The 15040-nt window shown below is 41.7% G+C and overlaps 1 protein-coding gene across 3 annotated transcripts in view; it reads left to right on the top strand.

Annotated features, from left to right (window-relative positions):
* The first annotated feature begins 548 nt into the window (after window positions 1-548).
* The window catches only part of WDR4 (WD repeat domain 4), a 35678-nt gene continuing 21186 nt past the window's right edge, over window positions 549-15040 (top strand). Inside the window, exons 1-6 of one of the 3 annotated variants that reach the window (XM_019487185.2) lie at window positions 549-667; window positions 3809-3871; window positions 5062-5208; window positions 10558-10714; window positions 11587-11699; window positions 14349-14409. In XM_019487185.2, coding sequence (XP_019342730.2) covers window positions 564-667; window positions 3809-3871; window positions 5062-5208; window positions 10558-10714; window positions 11587-11699; window positions 14349-14409 — 645 coding nt within the window. In that variant the 5' untranslated portion in view covers window positions 549-563. Of the gene's footprint in view, window positions 769-3808; window positions 3872-5061; window positions 5209-10557; window positions 10715-11586; window positions 11700-14348; window positions 14410-15040 lie in introns of all 3 variants that reach the window. The other 2 variants (XM_059720762.1, XM_014611239.3) reach the window with 2 other exon arrangements.

Genomic DNA, 15040 nt, shown 5'->3' with positions numbered 1-15040 from the left:
TCTCCCCAATACATAAACTTTACCAAGATGCAATTCAGCATCACCAGCGGCTGCAAAAAGACATGTACTCTGGCATAATATCACCAGGCACCCTGGTTTTCTCTGGTAAAAAGAAAAATCCCCAATTTTCAGATTTAAAAAAAAATCCAAGTTTTTCCATGATTAAAATGAAACACCACTATATATATATATATATAGTACATTTTTCCGTGGTTAAAACAAAACACTACTATATAAGTGGAGTTGCATTTTAATCACATAAAAATGTGAATGTGGATTTTGGGTTACTTTTTTAAATCTGAAAATTGGAATTTTTTTAATCACAGAAAACTAGGATCCCTGGCTATCAAACACCGGGGAAGTGATTTTAACATAGCAGCCAGGGTTTGGACAAAGGAGCCAGAGAAGGGGAATGAGGAACTAGGACAAAGCAGTGAGAACAAGGGCCCAACTCCAGCCCCACGCCGAACTACGGCTAACCGAACCTCCTGAGCGCAACTCAGAAGCCCCGACCCCCTCGCTTCGCCGCTCTCTAGTTACGTCACATTCGAGCGTCAGCGCCCATGGTGATGTCTAAATCCCGCGACGCTGGGGGAGCCTCCAGCTGCTTCCCGGGCGCACGTGGGTGGGCGTCCGCATGGAGGAAGCGGCGGCAGCAGCGGCGATGGTGGGGGGCCCTGGCCCGGGAATGGGGCTGCGCGGGGGCCTGATGGCTGTCAGTGGAGGGAGCAAGGTGCTGGCCGCCCGGTACCAGGAGCTCAGGGCCAGGTCAGCAGTGGGGGGATGCAGCCGCAAGGCTTCTTGTGCGGGGGAGCTGTGGGAGTAGCGGAGGGAGGCTAGCGGGAGCTCTTGCCGCTGCGGCACAGGCGGGTCCTGGCATTGGGTGCAAGGCTGGCCCCTCCCTTCCTCTCTCCCCCTACGCGAACTGTGGGGCATCAGCTGCTGCTCTCCCCACACCTGGTTCCAGAACCCCCGCCCTCGGTTCTAGAACCTTCCCCCGCCCTTGGTTCTGGAACCCCCTCCCCCTGCCCTTAGTTCCACAACCTATTTCGTTCCCTCTGTGCACAGTCGTTCAGGGCCCAGCTCCTGCCCTACTGGGAGAGGAAGGTGGTGGTGCTGAAGGCATGGCACCCCTGTTCCCCTTCCTTTTAAGTGTGTGGCTGAAGAGGGTGCTAGAGCCAGGGCTGAGCATGAAATGGGGCACTGCGTGTAGCCTGCAGCCTGGACCCACTCCCAGTGCTGTGCACAGGAATTGTGGTGACACATGTGGCTCATGCATGAGTCTGGCTGCATGTGCTGCATGCAGCATGTGGGGTCAGTGTGAGACCCATTGGCCAGATCATAGGGCTCCACAGGCTGGATCTAGCCTCCAGGCTGCATGTTGGACACTCCTGACTTAAAACAAGTAATTTCATATGAAGTAGGAGCCCCGGATTTGGTGCTGATGTTTGTAAATTTACAGCATGTGAGAACTTAAAATGTTTCCAATGAGAGATCGTCCTGTAACAGACTAACTGTCTACATAAAGGCTGGCCAACCTGTGGTACCGGTGACACAAGTGGCACAGGCAGCCTTGATGTGGTGTGCGGTAGATCAGAGAGGGGACAGGCTGTGCAGCAGAAAGCAAAGCAGCAAATCAGGCAGGATGTGCAGGGCTGGGAGCAGAAAGCAGAGCGGCAGATTGAGCAGGGAAAGGGGATGGCACTGAGGGAAAATCCAGGGCTAATTTGTGGCATGCCTTCCAAAAATGGCTGGTTTCCCCGCTGATTCATATCACCTTGTGCACTCTGGGATCTACTAGTGTACAGGTCAGTCGCATCTTACACGGGGGTTAGGTGCTGAAGTCAGCGCATAAAGCGAAAATCGGTGACTACGTGGGGTGGGAGAAGGGCGGGGCTTGAGCGTGCAAGAGGCGCCATGCTTAGTGCTGTGCGGCTGGCGGCAGCGGCGCAGTGCGGGGTGGTGGTGGGGATGGCTGCATGCTGCCCGGCCACTACCGTGTTGCTGCCGCCGCCTGGCAACTGGCCACACAGCTCTGGGCATGGCTCCGTGGCGACAGCAGGAGGTTTTGGAGGCAGTGGCCATCACTGCCATAACGGGCCTCCAGGTAAGCGACAGTGCCGTGTGCAAGCTCAAGCCCCACCCCCCTCCCACCCCGCATATAGTTGAATTTGCCCAAGTTAAATGCGTGTATGATGCGACTGACCTGTATGTCCTTTCCTAAGTTTGCGCATATAGTTTTGCTGATTTCATTGACTTAAATAGGGCTACTCAGGATGATGTAATTGATCATAGATTCTTTCCCAGGAGTAGGGGCTAAAACTGGGAGGAAAAAATCTCTAATGTTTCAATTAATTAGTGTAATAGGGGAAATTTTGGTTAATATCTCCCTTTCCCCTAAAGTGGATGGTGTTCCTTTCAAGAAGCCCAAAACTAGTATGGTTACTTTGGGAAATTAGCTTTACTTGTTAGTTTACCCAGCAATGAAAAAGCCATCATGTAATTACTTATGTACATCTCACCCCATCCTTCAATAGAAAGGTTTTCCAAGGGTTACACAGATAGTGTGACATAATTAAGGAAATGGCGACTGAAACAGGGCTGTGATTTTGTCATTTGTTCATTTTGTCTATGTCACAACCCAAGGGTGTGATTTTTGTTTGTGTGTGCTTTGGCACCGCTGAATTATTTTCCCGCTGTTTGAAGCTTTCTTTGCAGTGTGCATTTCTTCTTTGCAGCATAGAAATGCACGTTGCACGGAGTTCCCGCCATTTGTATTTAAATTCGACCCCCCACTATTGGTTGTTTCTAAATTATTCCTACGTGGCGGCTAGCGAGCTTGCTAGCCGTATAAGAGGCTTGAGTGGTTTCCGCCCAAGTTGGAGGACTCCACGAACATCAGGAGGAGGAGACTTCACGTCTTGTGAAGATCTCTTAGCGCTGCGGAGCCTATTGGACCCAGCGTGAATATCAAGAAGGCAACGGGGGTCTGATCAGCCTCTAGCCTCTCCCCGTCGCTGAGCGCAATCCTCAACGTATCCCTCTTCCCTGCACGCAAAAAGTTCCACAGAGCCTTGACAACTTCGTGTGAGTCAGAGTTTTGTCCAAGTCCTTAACGTAGGGATTTAAGTGGAGTTTTACCTGGGAAACTGTCCAGCCTACACCGTGACCATCTACGGTGTAAGTAAACAATCTTGAATCAACCACTAAGCGTCCGTGCCTAATTCTAGCGTGTCGCCTGCTTTCTCTGACCCAGCGTGTCCGGGCTGCTGGCCACAGCCCGCGGCCTGAAAAAAGGGCCCCAGATCGCTCCCGGCCTGCACAGTCTAGATTACCAAATTTGTACGTCATTAAATACTGGCACACAGCTTGTTTGTATACAGTAAATTCCACTTTAAGCTTACTAGTCTTGATGCCTGACAGCATTCATACACAGACAACCTGATCAATCAGTGACATACATAGCAGATGCCAAGATAAATTAACTGCAAATGACTGGTGCATTTGAGAGACCAGTAAAAATGAAAACAGCTGTTCACAGAATAAAAATCACATTGTTTTGCCATCAACTAATAACTTATGCTTGGTAAGTGATAACTTGTATTTGGTGTGTATATGGGATGGAAGATGCTAAATATCAATAACCTGAACAGTTTTGTTGGTGTTTGGAGGTGTGGTGGTGGTAGGGGAACATCGGAGCAGACTACAATTGGAACATAAAAGTATGTAAGAATGGTGCATTATGAATAAGGTATTCTGTGTGAGGGAATTCTGGTAGTATTTGGGTTTTTTATCCTTATTTTTCCAGTAATGATGGCGATCTCTTTGTGTATGACTGTGTCACTGCAAACAAGAGGACACAAGAAAAAGGGTGAGTGAATTCATTTAAACTTTTTGCTGCCTATCCAGAGGCTGTAACACTGCCCTCGTTGCAAAAAAAAAAAAAAAAAGCCAACAACCTGCTGGGTTGTATTAATAGAAATGTCTCTTGCAAATCAAGGGAAGCGATTCTTCTGCTCTATTCGGCATTGGTGAGGCCTCACCTAGAGTATTGTGTTCAGTTTTGGGCCCCACGCTTCAAGAAAGATGTGGACAGATGTGTAAAGCAGAGAGCAACATAAATGATTAGAGGCCTGGGAAATATGATTTATGAAGAAAGGGTGAGAGAACTAGGATTATTGTCTGGAGAAGAGAAGGCTGAAAGGGGATTTGATAACAGTCTCTGAATACCTTTACGGGAGATAGTCTTGTGCCCTGCAGCCACAGAGAAAAGGCTAGGAGTAATGGCATAAAACTGCAGCAAAGGAAATTTAGGTTGAGGGTTAGGAAGAACTTTTTAACTATGAGGGGAGTCAAGCATTGGAACAGGCTACGTAGAGAAGTTCTGGACTCTCTGTCTGGATATTTTTCAAGAGCAAGTTAAAGAGACACTTGGCTGGGATGTCTTAGTACAGGATTATCTAGCCTTGAGCAGAGGGATAACATGGTTAGATGACCTCATGAGGTCCCTTCCATCCTTACTTTCCTATGATCCTATGACCTTTTTCAATAATTGAGTGATAAACAAGACATAATTGGGAATGCTTGTAGGCAAGACATGATTTACTTAATTTCCAGACAGATCCTCTATTTTGTTATTTATTATGCATTTAAACTTTTTTTTTGTGGTAAATTGCCTGAAAAGAATGCAGCCACAACAATCAACACTACTGTGTTGTGTGGGTATTTTTGTTTTAACTTGTATAATTATTAGAATGGAAAAATACTTTAGTCATGTTTTACTTTGAGCATGGGTAACTGCTTTACCTCTTGTCAGTTCTGCTGTTTATAGATCACAATCAGCTAACGTGGCCACCAACACCATGTTGGAATGGGCCCCTGTCAATTTTGTTTCTTTTTGGTTTTGGTCTTGGCCACAATAACTAGAGAAAAACTTTACTAAAATGAAAATATGACCAAGACTGTAGCCATGGAAGTGGATTGAGCATGTTTACTTAAACCATCAAAGTTGTCAGCTTGGGAACAAACTTAGTTTTCCCCCTTTTTTTTTTTTTATTTCAGACAGGCTGGACAGCCAACAGATAAAGCAAGCAATGACATCCTAGCTTTTGCCTTCTCTTCATCAGGAAATTATTTTGCTTTGACAGATGACAACAAGCATCTCATTCTTTTTCGTACAAAGCCTTCCTGGGAATGCATTAGCATCAGGTAAGGAAGCAGAATAGGATGTGCCAGTATATTATAAACAGGCTGTATAGCTCATATTTAAGTAGCAGTGTTTGGGGGAGTTATGCATCTGCCCTGATCTTGGAGCTGAGAATATTGGCAAGGAAATGGAGATGAAGTCAGGGCTTCATTCTCTTAAACTGCGGACGTAACTTTGTTGTTGGGTGGGTCTTTTTTTACTAAATTTCCACAGCATTAATAATGTTGCTGTCTTTCTGCAGTTTAATACTATGGAAATTATTTTTAGTGTGCTCAGCTATTTCAATTTTTAGTGTGCTCAGCTATTTCAATATCAATTATTTTTAGTGTGATAGTTTCCTCTATTTTGACATGATTTTCAACACACATTTTTATCAAAGGGCTAGTAATTAATAAATTGCACAAAACAGTCAAAAGCCAATTCCATTTTACATCTGGTGAAGAATTTGTTTGGCTCTTCCTGCATTTTCAGTGAAGCTGAAATAAAGTGGTTATGGAATTATTTTGCATTTCTAAGACGTTCCTTTATTGCTCAAGTACTCAAGTCTTTTGCTAAAAGATGCATCAAATGAGCTCTGTTCATATTTTTAAAGTTTTAGGTTTTGCTCTTAACTTCTTATCTTTTGTACCTTTGTAGTATTGCTAGTGACAAAGGTGTGTGCATTTAATACTTGAATTTTCATTCAGTTTTCTACAGCTTTTACCACTGATACTTCCAAGTATTCTGCTGTCTGGGCATTTTACACATAATCTGTTGCTGTGAGACAAGCCCCTGATGGGCATTACACTGGAAGTGTGATTAACTAGTTAATTATGTCTTTAGTGACCCAACCACACATTCATTCAATTAATAGCACACACAAATGGAAGAAGCCACAAAGTTATTACACAAAACTTGTGTATTAACTCCATGGCTGGTTCCCATTGCACCTTAAATTGAACGTGTGGCCAGAGCTCCCAGCCTCTGGAACACACCAGAGCCCTTCAAGACTCCATTGTTGCTCCCAGTGCTGGGAGTCCTGGTCAGCTGATTAGGGCTCCCAGCCATAGGAGCCAGTCTTACTACTTGCCAGTACAGGGGGAGTCCAGGACCATGATTATGTACTGCAGTCATGATCCCAGGCTCCCCTTGCACTGGCAATGTGGCATGCCTTGAATCTGAACTCTTATTCCACAGTCATGCCACCTACCATGCACCGGTGGCATGGCAGGAGGTATGCTTGTTTGAATCACACATTACATCCCACCGTGCCTGTAATTTAAAATTTGTCATCAGCCAGATAGCCTCGTCTTCTGCTTTTATGTAAGAGCATTGATGGATCATTGTGTACGTAATTCCACTCATCAAGAATCAGAGTAACAAATTCCCAGTCAATGCTTTTGCCATGTTATTCAATTTCCTTCTTGTACAGCGGATCCAGTAACATTTCAGCCGTGCTTGTTTCATATAGTCTAGAATGCTTGAACCATGCCAGTGAACGTTCTGAACAGGACAAAAGGGAGAACTTGTTGCCTGAGTGAGCCAAGCAGTATCTTTAATTTCTTGGAGTCTTGCTGAAAATTTCCATTCCTGCTTGCTAGCTCACCCCTGGGTTGTACTGGACAATTAAATTTCTTGTTTCTTTTCCAACTCAATACACACTTACTGTCTCATATGTTTAGTTGCAGCACTGATCCTGGGAACAGTAAACCTTAATTTGTAGATATTGCATATGACGGATGGTCATAATTGTAACCCCATAATATTAAACAGTCATTTTTACTTGCTCTGTATTACTCAGTGCTTTAAAGATGTGATTCTTCCTTCACTTGTTTGTAAAATTCTTCAAATGATACAATTTTATTCTAAATCAGGTTTGTAGGGGGAAAAATAATAAATCATAATTATTATATAAATCTGTTTTAAACAGTTATCCGGAGTAGTGTGCAAAACAGCTTGGAAAAAATATAAATTTAAAGTTTTATAAATGCCTATTGAAACTATACTTTTAAACAGGAAATCTTTGGTTATATTTGGTTATATTGGACAATAAATATAGCACAGATGCTGAAATGATATATGGCAATTGATAATTGACTGAGATTAGATTCAGGCTAGATATCAGGAGGCACCACTTCACTGTTAGGTCGGCTAGGAGCTGGAACCAACTTCCAAGGGAAGTGGTGCTTGCCCATACCCTGGGGGTCTTCAAAAGGAGGCTAGACAGCCACCTAGCTGGGGTCATTTGACCCCAGCATTCTTTCCTGCCCATGGCAGGGGGGCAGACTAGATGATCTGCTTAGGGCCCTTCTGACCCTACCAACTATGAAATTACTTCCACAACAAATTAATATTCCAGTTGTAATTTTAATGCCAGTATTTGGAAATACTCCATTAGTATGCAGTCTGCCCAAAACAAAAATTTATGACAACAGTCTAAGTTATTATATATCGGCACATGGTAGGGAGGCCATAAGAGATTGTTCAGATGCATCCATATATCGTTGTCATAGTCATCATCATCATCTCTAGTCTTGGCATCCACAAGAACACATTTCATAGTGTTTCATTCCACACAAGTGGAATCACAAATGCTCGTAATTTTGAAAACGGCCAGTGAAAGCTCAGGGAGGTGGCTCAGTAGTTCATCTTGATGAGATGTACAGTGGTGTGTCTGGAATTTAGAGGTGGGATCCCAGCACTTGTAATGACTTTTCCAGGTTCTGACACCCAGTTTCTGCCAAAGGAACAAGCCCCTAATACAGTATATGATCCAACAATTCAACTTCAACTCAGATGCTTTTTCCCCCTGACTCTCTTTATCAAAAAGAAGGCAGTCTGTAACTCAGCATTTGTGTTGGAGGCCTGTGAATTTGGCATGGTTTTTTTTTTGTTTTGTTTTATAATCTCTCCAATCATTTAACAAGTACAGGGTAAACAGGGTTTGTATTAAATTCAGAGTTTATTTTAAACAGACTAGTTTTTAAAAATTAAAATGTGCAGTCTGAATAACAAAATAAAAATCTGGTTTCCCCCCTATTACGCCAAATAAATCGATTTTTATCAGTTCTGTTATACATTTACATTTCTATTGGTAATTCCATCCTCTTGAAGAGTAATCTCTTGCTGTCCACCAGAGGTCCTTCAATTATAAATCTTCCATTGCAGATTGTCCTGTGAGAGAGAGGACCCCTTAGACTTCTCAGAATGAAGACTTTGTCTGTAAATATCTGGAAAAAATGCTAGATTATTTTCTGTCTTCAGAGCAGAATAAATGCTATGACAAGCTTTCCCCATCATAGTTCTACTTATGGTGTAGATGAGAGACCTTTAATGACTTGCCAAATGCCATCCTAGGCTGTCTGGCAGAACCAGATAACTCAATTCAGTATTTTAACATAAAAACATCCATTTTCTTGTTATTGGAGTTGTGCAAAACTAAATTAATGACACCCTCAATTTACAACTGTGTCATTACTGAGAAGGAGTTGAAGTACTTTCGGGTACTAGACCTGCCCCTGAGGTCCTGGTCAGTTTCTTGGCTCTAGCTTTTTCCCCATTTTAAAATATTTTTCTAATTTCTGTGTGTTAGAGATGCATACAAAGAAAAAGAGAAATAAAATATTTCTTCACTTACCTGGTGACCACACTATACAAATATTCTGTTTCTTTAGTTGTGTCATCATAAAAAAAAAAAATCAACAGTGCCAAATAATTGGGCTCTCTTTAAAACTGAGATGGTGTTTTCTGATTGGTATTTTTTTTTTTTATTTCCCCTGTGAAAAGCTGTAGTGTTTTTGGTCACAGATGTCTAATTAGCCTATTAGAATGTGCGGCTTTGATCCCCGCACATAATTTTGTAGTTTGGTTAAGTTACAGTGTGCTGCATGAATTTTGATTAATTTTACCCAAGAGCCTCATTGGTTTCTCCTTTTGGCTCTGGTGAAAGTGACAATGCAGCTTATAGAAATATTGCTGCTGTTGTATGTAGTCAGACCCCATGTCTAGGCTGATACTAGCCAGAACTGTTTGAGTTTTACCTCTCTTTCCTTATGTATTCTCTTCCACAGCCCCAAAGGAGGAACACAGTCCTCTCTCATGCCTGCTCTTGCTCATTTTAGGGTGCTTCAGGATAATTGTTTGCTTTTGCAGTCTTCTACTGACATGTCAGCCTGAAACCCAATTGGATTTTAACCAGAGTTATATGATGTCACTTCTGTTAGGAAACTGGAAATACCAACAAAAGGAGCATTGCATGAGAAAATAACTCTGCAGTGACACTGAACCAGACATGCAGAAATAGATATGTTTGTGGCAATACTCATAGGAAGCCTAATACAATGTTGGCATATGCTGTCCTTCCTTTAATACAAGAGAACCTCTGATGGTGCTGCATAGAAAGAGATGTTAGGGCTGTTCATGTTATATCTTTTGGTAAGCATCTAACTTGCCAGCAACCCAAAAAGTAACCTACTAAAAAAGTAATCTGGCTGACAAATGACATGGTATTAGATGTATTGCCAAAGTCCATTACAGTGCTTTTTTCAGCGGTTACCACATTTCATTGTCAAGTGAAATGAAGCCTTCCTTATTTACCCAGAGATATAAAGGCATAGTTTAATTCACAGAAGCACTGAGAGACTTTGGTGAAAAAATACTATAGAAATAAAAAAAATAATAGCAGCAGCAAATACTAAATAGCAAATACTTTTTAAAAAATAAAGCAAGCTAAGAATGAAAAATATATTACTAAAACATGCTAGTTGGTCATTAAGATCTTATCTCCCCTATGAAGGTGATTAAAACTGCAAGCACTGTAAGTGCCAACTTTTCACTGGCTGGGATATCTGCTGCTACCAGAGGAACTCTGGATCCTGAGCTTCAGTTTGGGTGATTAAGTACAGCAAAGGTGCAGAGCCAGGCCTTTGTTCTAGTGTTAGCACAGCTAGAGACTGAGCTGTAAACCTTCTTAGATGCAAAGAGATCCAATACATGACCTTTTCTGCAACTTCATACTCCCCTCTTCTATTTCTAAGGTTGTCATCAGCTTCTTTTTTAATAGACTTGTCCAAACTTCCTGAGAAGAACATGCAGGCTGCACAGTTAAAATAATTAAGCCAGGAAGTAACAACTTTTTAAAATATACCCATACATTTCAATTCTCCCTTTTGTGTCTGTGTTACAATAGTTTAAATTAATGTTTGTGCTGTATCTTATTTTAATCTCCATTATCCTTGGGAGGTGGAATCTTAAGGCAATCTCCAAGTCTTTTTTGTGGCAGCATATAGTTAACTTAGTTTTGGTCTTCCATTTCCATGATAAAACAGCCATACTGAACTCCATTAACAAATTTAACCATTTTTTCCCCTCAGGTCTGTAGTTAGGAGAAGTACATCCTTGATTATTACAGCAGCAGAAGATAAGATTCTGATTGCAGACAAATCTGGAGATGTCTATTCTTATTCCATAACAGACCCCCAAGCAGCAGGAAAGCTTGAGCTTGGGCACCTTTCTCTGCTAATGGACGTAGTACGTATGTGTGTTTATTTACCTTCTTCTAGCTTGATTATTTAGCTTTACACTTTTTCTCTGCCTCATGTTCACACAGCTTTCAAAAACCCAGTCTTTTTACTATAAGCGAGATGGAAGAGCAGCAGCATCTTTCCTCTCGGAGTTCTTGTCGAAGTCCAAATGCCAGATAAAAGGAGACCTGTTAACAGTATAACAGAAGGAATGCAATGATTTAGATTTCCTGACAATGTAATTTTTAAACGCTAGTCTCGTCATTCCTGACTCCTAGAACTTAGAGATGGAACACACATGTTAAGTCATCAGTAGCCCTGGGATGCTCAACCCCAGCCTGCAGGCCAAATCTGGCCCCCGGCACCTTGTTATTTAGTTTGTGGGGCTCCCCATGGGCCTGTGGGGAGCCCTGTGGGCTGTGGCTCTGAATGCTAAATCGGGTGTGTGGAGCCTGATCTTGGCCTGTGGGGGCAGCATGGGGCCTGGTCGCACCATGCAGATTAGCCCCATATCATTCATCTGGCCTTCAAGGCCAAAACCTCGAATGCCACTGGTCTAGCCTAGCCTAATAGTTTGGCAATGAGAGGTTTTTGTACTTAGTCTATTATTAAAGCACAGTGAGGCTTTCTGTATACTTCTGGTGGTTTTGAAAAACTCCACAATATAACTGACATTGACTATTGCTGCCTTCTTTGGTACCTAGAAGGTTCAAAGCTTCCATTCTAAATATTAAATTGCAGCTTACGTAATGTTATTACAAGGCATCCAAATGATGAAAATCGTGTCATTACGCTTGCTACTTTTTCACCTTTGCTGGAAATAAATTATTTCAATATGTTCCTATCTTGTGTTCTGTAACCCCCATCTTGTCCCACTAGGCACTGAGTCCCGACGATCAGTATATCCTAACTGCAGACCGAGATGAGAAGATTAGAGTCAGTTTGACCAGAGCTCCACATAACATCGTAGCCTTTTGCCTTGGGCATAAAGAGTAAGTTTATTGTGTCAGGGCTTGCTGCATTTAAGTGATATCTCAGAAAAATTTACTGGAGTTTGGTTCAAAGATGCTTCCAAGGCTGAAGTGGGGCAGCAGTAGCATTGGACAGGGGTAGAGAAGGTGCCCTAGCTGGAAGTCCCCTATCTGCTTGCTTGGCCCACAGAAATGTGTCCTTTCTGCCCGAGTGTTCAGGCAGTGAGGCAGGAAGGTGAATATCAAACAGACTCTGGAAGATTTTGCATGATGTCACAACATTCTAAAATCAGGAAATTTACATTTCACATGTAGTCACATTTCAGAAAACCTTCTAAAGAACATCTTTGCATTTTTCCCCCTTAGTATTTCTCCATGATGGAGAACTAGTATTCTATCTTTGAATTTATAGATGTAGCACGGGGACTACAGGAAAAGCCACCGAGCATGGCAGCACACAGTGTAAAGAACATGCACACTTCTGCTTCTCTGGCAGCACGGCTGCCTGAGGATACTAACACCCTTTGAGATACAAATGCAATATGCAAAGAAGCCTAATACGATGTAATGTACTATCCCACCATGACACTGACACATTTGGGTTATGGTATCTGTAGAGTCACTTCCTTTACCTGGTGTCCAACTACCCCGGTCAGATTTGGACTGTGGGTGTTCCTCCCAGGGTGGATAGGAAGCCAACAGCAACTGGGGTGGGTTCACGTTCAAGCAGCAGCATGGAGTCATGCTCAGGCAGCAGCATACATCTAGAGACGTGCAGAACATGGGGACAGTGGCGAAGGGCCAGGGGGCTGCTGGCAATGGCCATTTCTGTTAGGGTCCAGGAATCCTGAAATCTGTAGCAGGCCATATCCCCACAGCTTCCACTAACCTGCCAGACTTCTGGTGGGCTGGATGGCGGGCTGACTCCAGTTCACAGACTGTATGCCTTTCCCTGTCTTGGTACAATCTCTTCAAATTACAGATAGGTTTTAGTGTGTAAGAACACACTTCAAATCTGATTAATAGACACTGTTAATAAAACCATTTCAATCCCTGGCAGTTTAATCTTCACAGATTTTGGCATTGTGTAAAAGCTGCACAGCTTTTAATGAATATCAAAGATCTTAAACTGCCTTTGAACATGAGGTTTCTAATGCTTGTTTACACTGCTGTATCTGATCTCTTCTGTCTACTGTGTAGACAGTTATATCTCTAATGAATATAGAGCTTTGATGATGAAAAATACCCCTTCTAGTAAATGGAGGCTATTGTACCTGGACAAACAATTCGTTAACAATTCAACAATAGGAGGGTACTTAGTATAAATGGGCCAAGCTCTTTTAAAAAAAAATCGGTATTTAAATTAGAATAAATGGACTGAAAGATTCAATAATGCATTTTGATGTCTTGTTTCTCCCTTACAAAGTATCCTTTCTTTGAACAGTCTGCATGAATGTTTTGTATTGTTTTTAGGGAAACTGCAGTGTTATGACTGCACCTGCAGTTGTTGCTTTTGTAATAAGAGTAGTTTTAATTAGCTCAGTGGTTCTCAACTTTTTAGACTTGAGGCCCCCCTTGGAAAATGCCAGCTGTTAGCTTTCACTCATGTTCTGATTACAGAAAAATAGCAGAGCAATTCTTCTCATGTAAAGACCTCAGAACGACCACAACAGGTTGGAATGTTTTTGACGCTATGGATTCCTGTTTGACATCTCTGTGTTTGTCATGAATCATGTTTGCACACCTAACAGTGCTAGCATTGCGTGGCAATGCATGGCACCCTTCCAGTTCTCAAGGGTGAGAACCTGAGAGCGGATCTCAGGACACCCAGTGTGCTGTGGCACCCTGGTTGAGAATCACTGACTAGAGCTAATTTTTAACTCTTTTTTTTTTAATTAATTGGTTTGAAATTATGCTTATTTTTAAAAGTGAGAGCATATCCCCTTATTTAAAGAACAACTCAAATGTATATTTGTTCAGTGCACTGACAGCAGCATTTTGTTGTTACACATTAGCCCTGGGATAGTAAAATGCTCCAGCAGTCCTTTGAGGATTCACAAAGGACTCCAGGAGTTGTCATGGTGGAAGGTGCAGTGTTTAAAGCTCCTGAGTGATTGTTTTCCAACTGGATATAGATAAGTTTGAAAGGAGAACAAAGAGAGATTGTGTTGAATAATTCTCAGCTATGATAAGAATGACCTCATACACCGATGCCTCAGCCTTCACTAATAAAAACAAGATTTATTTATTTATTTATTTATTCATTCATTCATTTATTTTAATATTATGATCATAATTGAGTCCAAAAAGCAAGATAAATCTATTCATGTTTGCATCTTCTGGTCTCAAAAACTTAAGCACCCACAGTAACAGCATTGTCTTCATTCATGAAGGAAATCAGTAGAATTCCTAGACTACAGGAAAGAAAAAAAATTATTAGGTGGAGGGCTTTTCTGGGAATATTAGAAACTGTGACTTAATCAAATGGATCTTCTTCCCAGCTAGCTTAGCAGTTCTGAGGGAGAGAAGCAACTCCTTTTTCTGTAACTTGTCTTTCTGTTGTCTTTTCTATATAATGGATGGATGCATAACCCTAAAATACAGTCTTATCATTGTTGTATTAGTGCTTTGTTCTTGGCACATACCAGACTTTTAATTACTTTTCTGTAGGTTTGTAAGCAGAATATTTGTAATACCCGACTATCCAGATCTTCTGTTATCAGCTTCTGGGGTATGTATTCTATTTCCTCTCCAAAAATGTCACTCCTTGAACTCTGACTTCAGCAGTTATTTGCTTGTTTTTCAGGGACTTCCTTTCCCTAGAAACAGAATAATTATACTTCAGTGCCAACCCTCTCAGTATTCTACCATGTTTTGTCTTTCTATCATTAGTGAGATGGGTGTGCTTTGATTTGCTTTAACACTTTTTAATACCACAAGCTGCTTTTTAAGTAGGTAATATTTTGTTATTGGGCTCCTGGAAAGAACTGGATTTGACATTTCTATATAAAGTGGAAGCACTTGCACCTTAGTATTTTTAATTGTAATGGAACCCCAAACATTTCAGTGTCTGTTTATGGAATATTTTGCAAGTTACCGAATGTGTGAACAGTAGAATATTCTAATGTATGTTGGAGTACATGACTCAGAAAATACTGGAACATCCAAAATTTGCCCAAATGTATGGTGCAGTAATACCTGCAGATACCAAATCTCAACTTTTACTGTATGGCCCTCTCATCTACTTGGAGTGGGAACTGCATTCTAAGAAAAAAATATTAAAGTTTCTGAAGTGTCAGATCTCATGTAGTAGTTTCACTGAAACATTTTCAGAATCTACTCATGTTTTAATCCAAGTTTAT

Source organism: Alligator mississippiensis, chromosome 1 (genome assembly GCF_030867095.1).
Source record: "Alligator mississippiensis isolate rAllMis1 chromosome 1, rAllMis1, whole genome shotgun sequence".
Lineage (NCBI taxonomy): Eukaryota > Metazoa > Chordata > Crocodylia > Alligatoridae > Alligator > Alligator mississippiensis.
The sequence above is the reverse complement of the archived record's forward strand: the minus strand, read 5'-3'. Positions and strand labels throughout refer to the sequence as shown.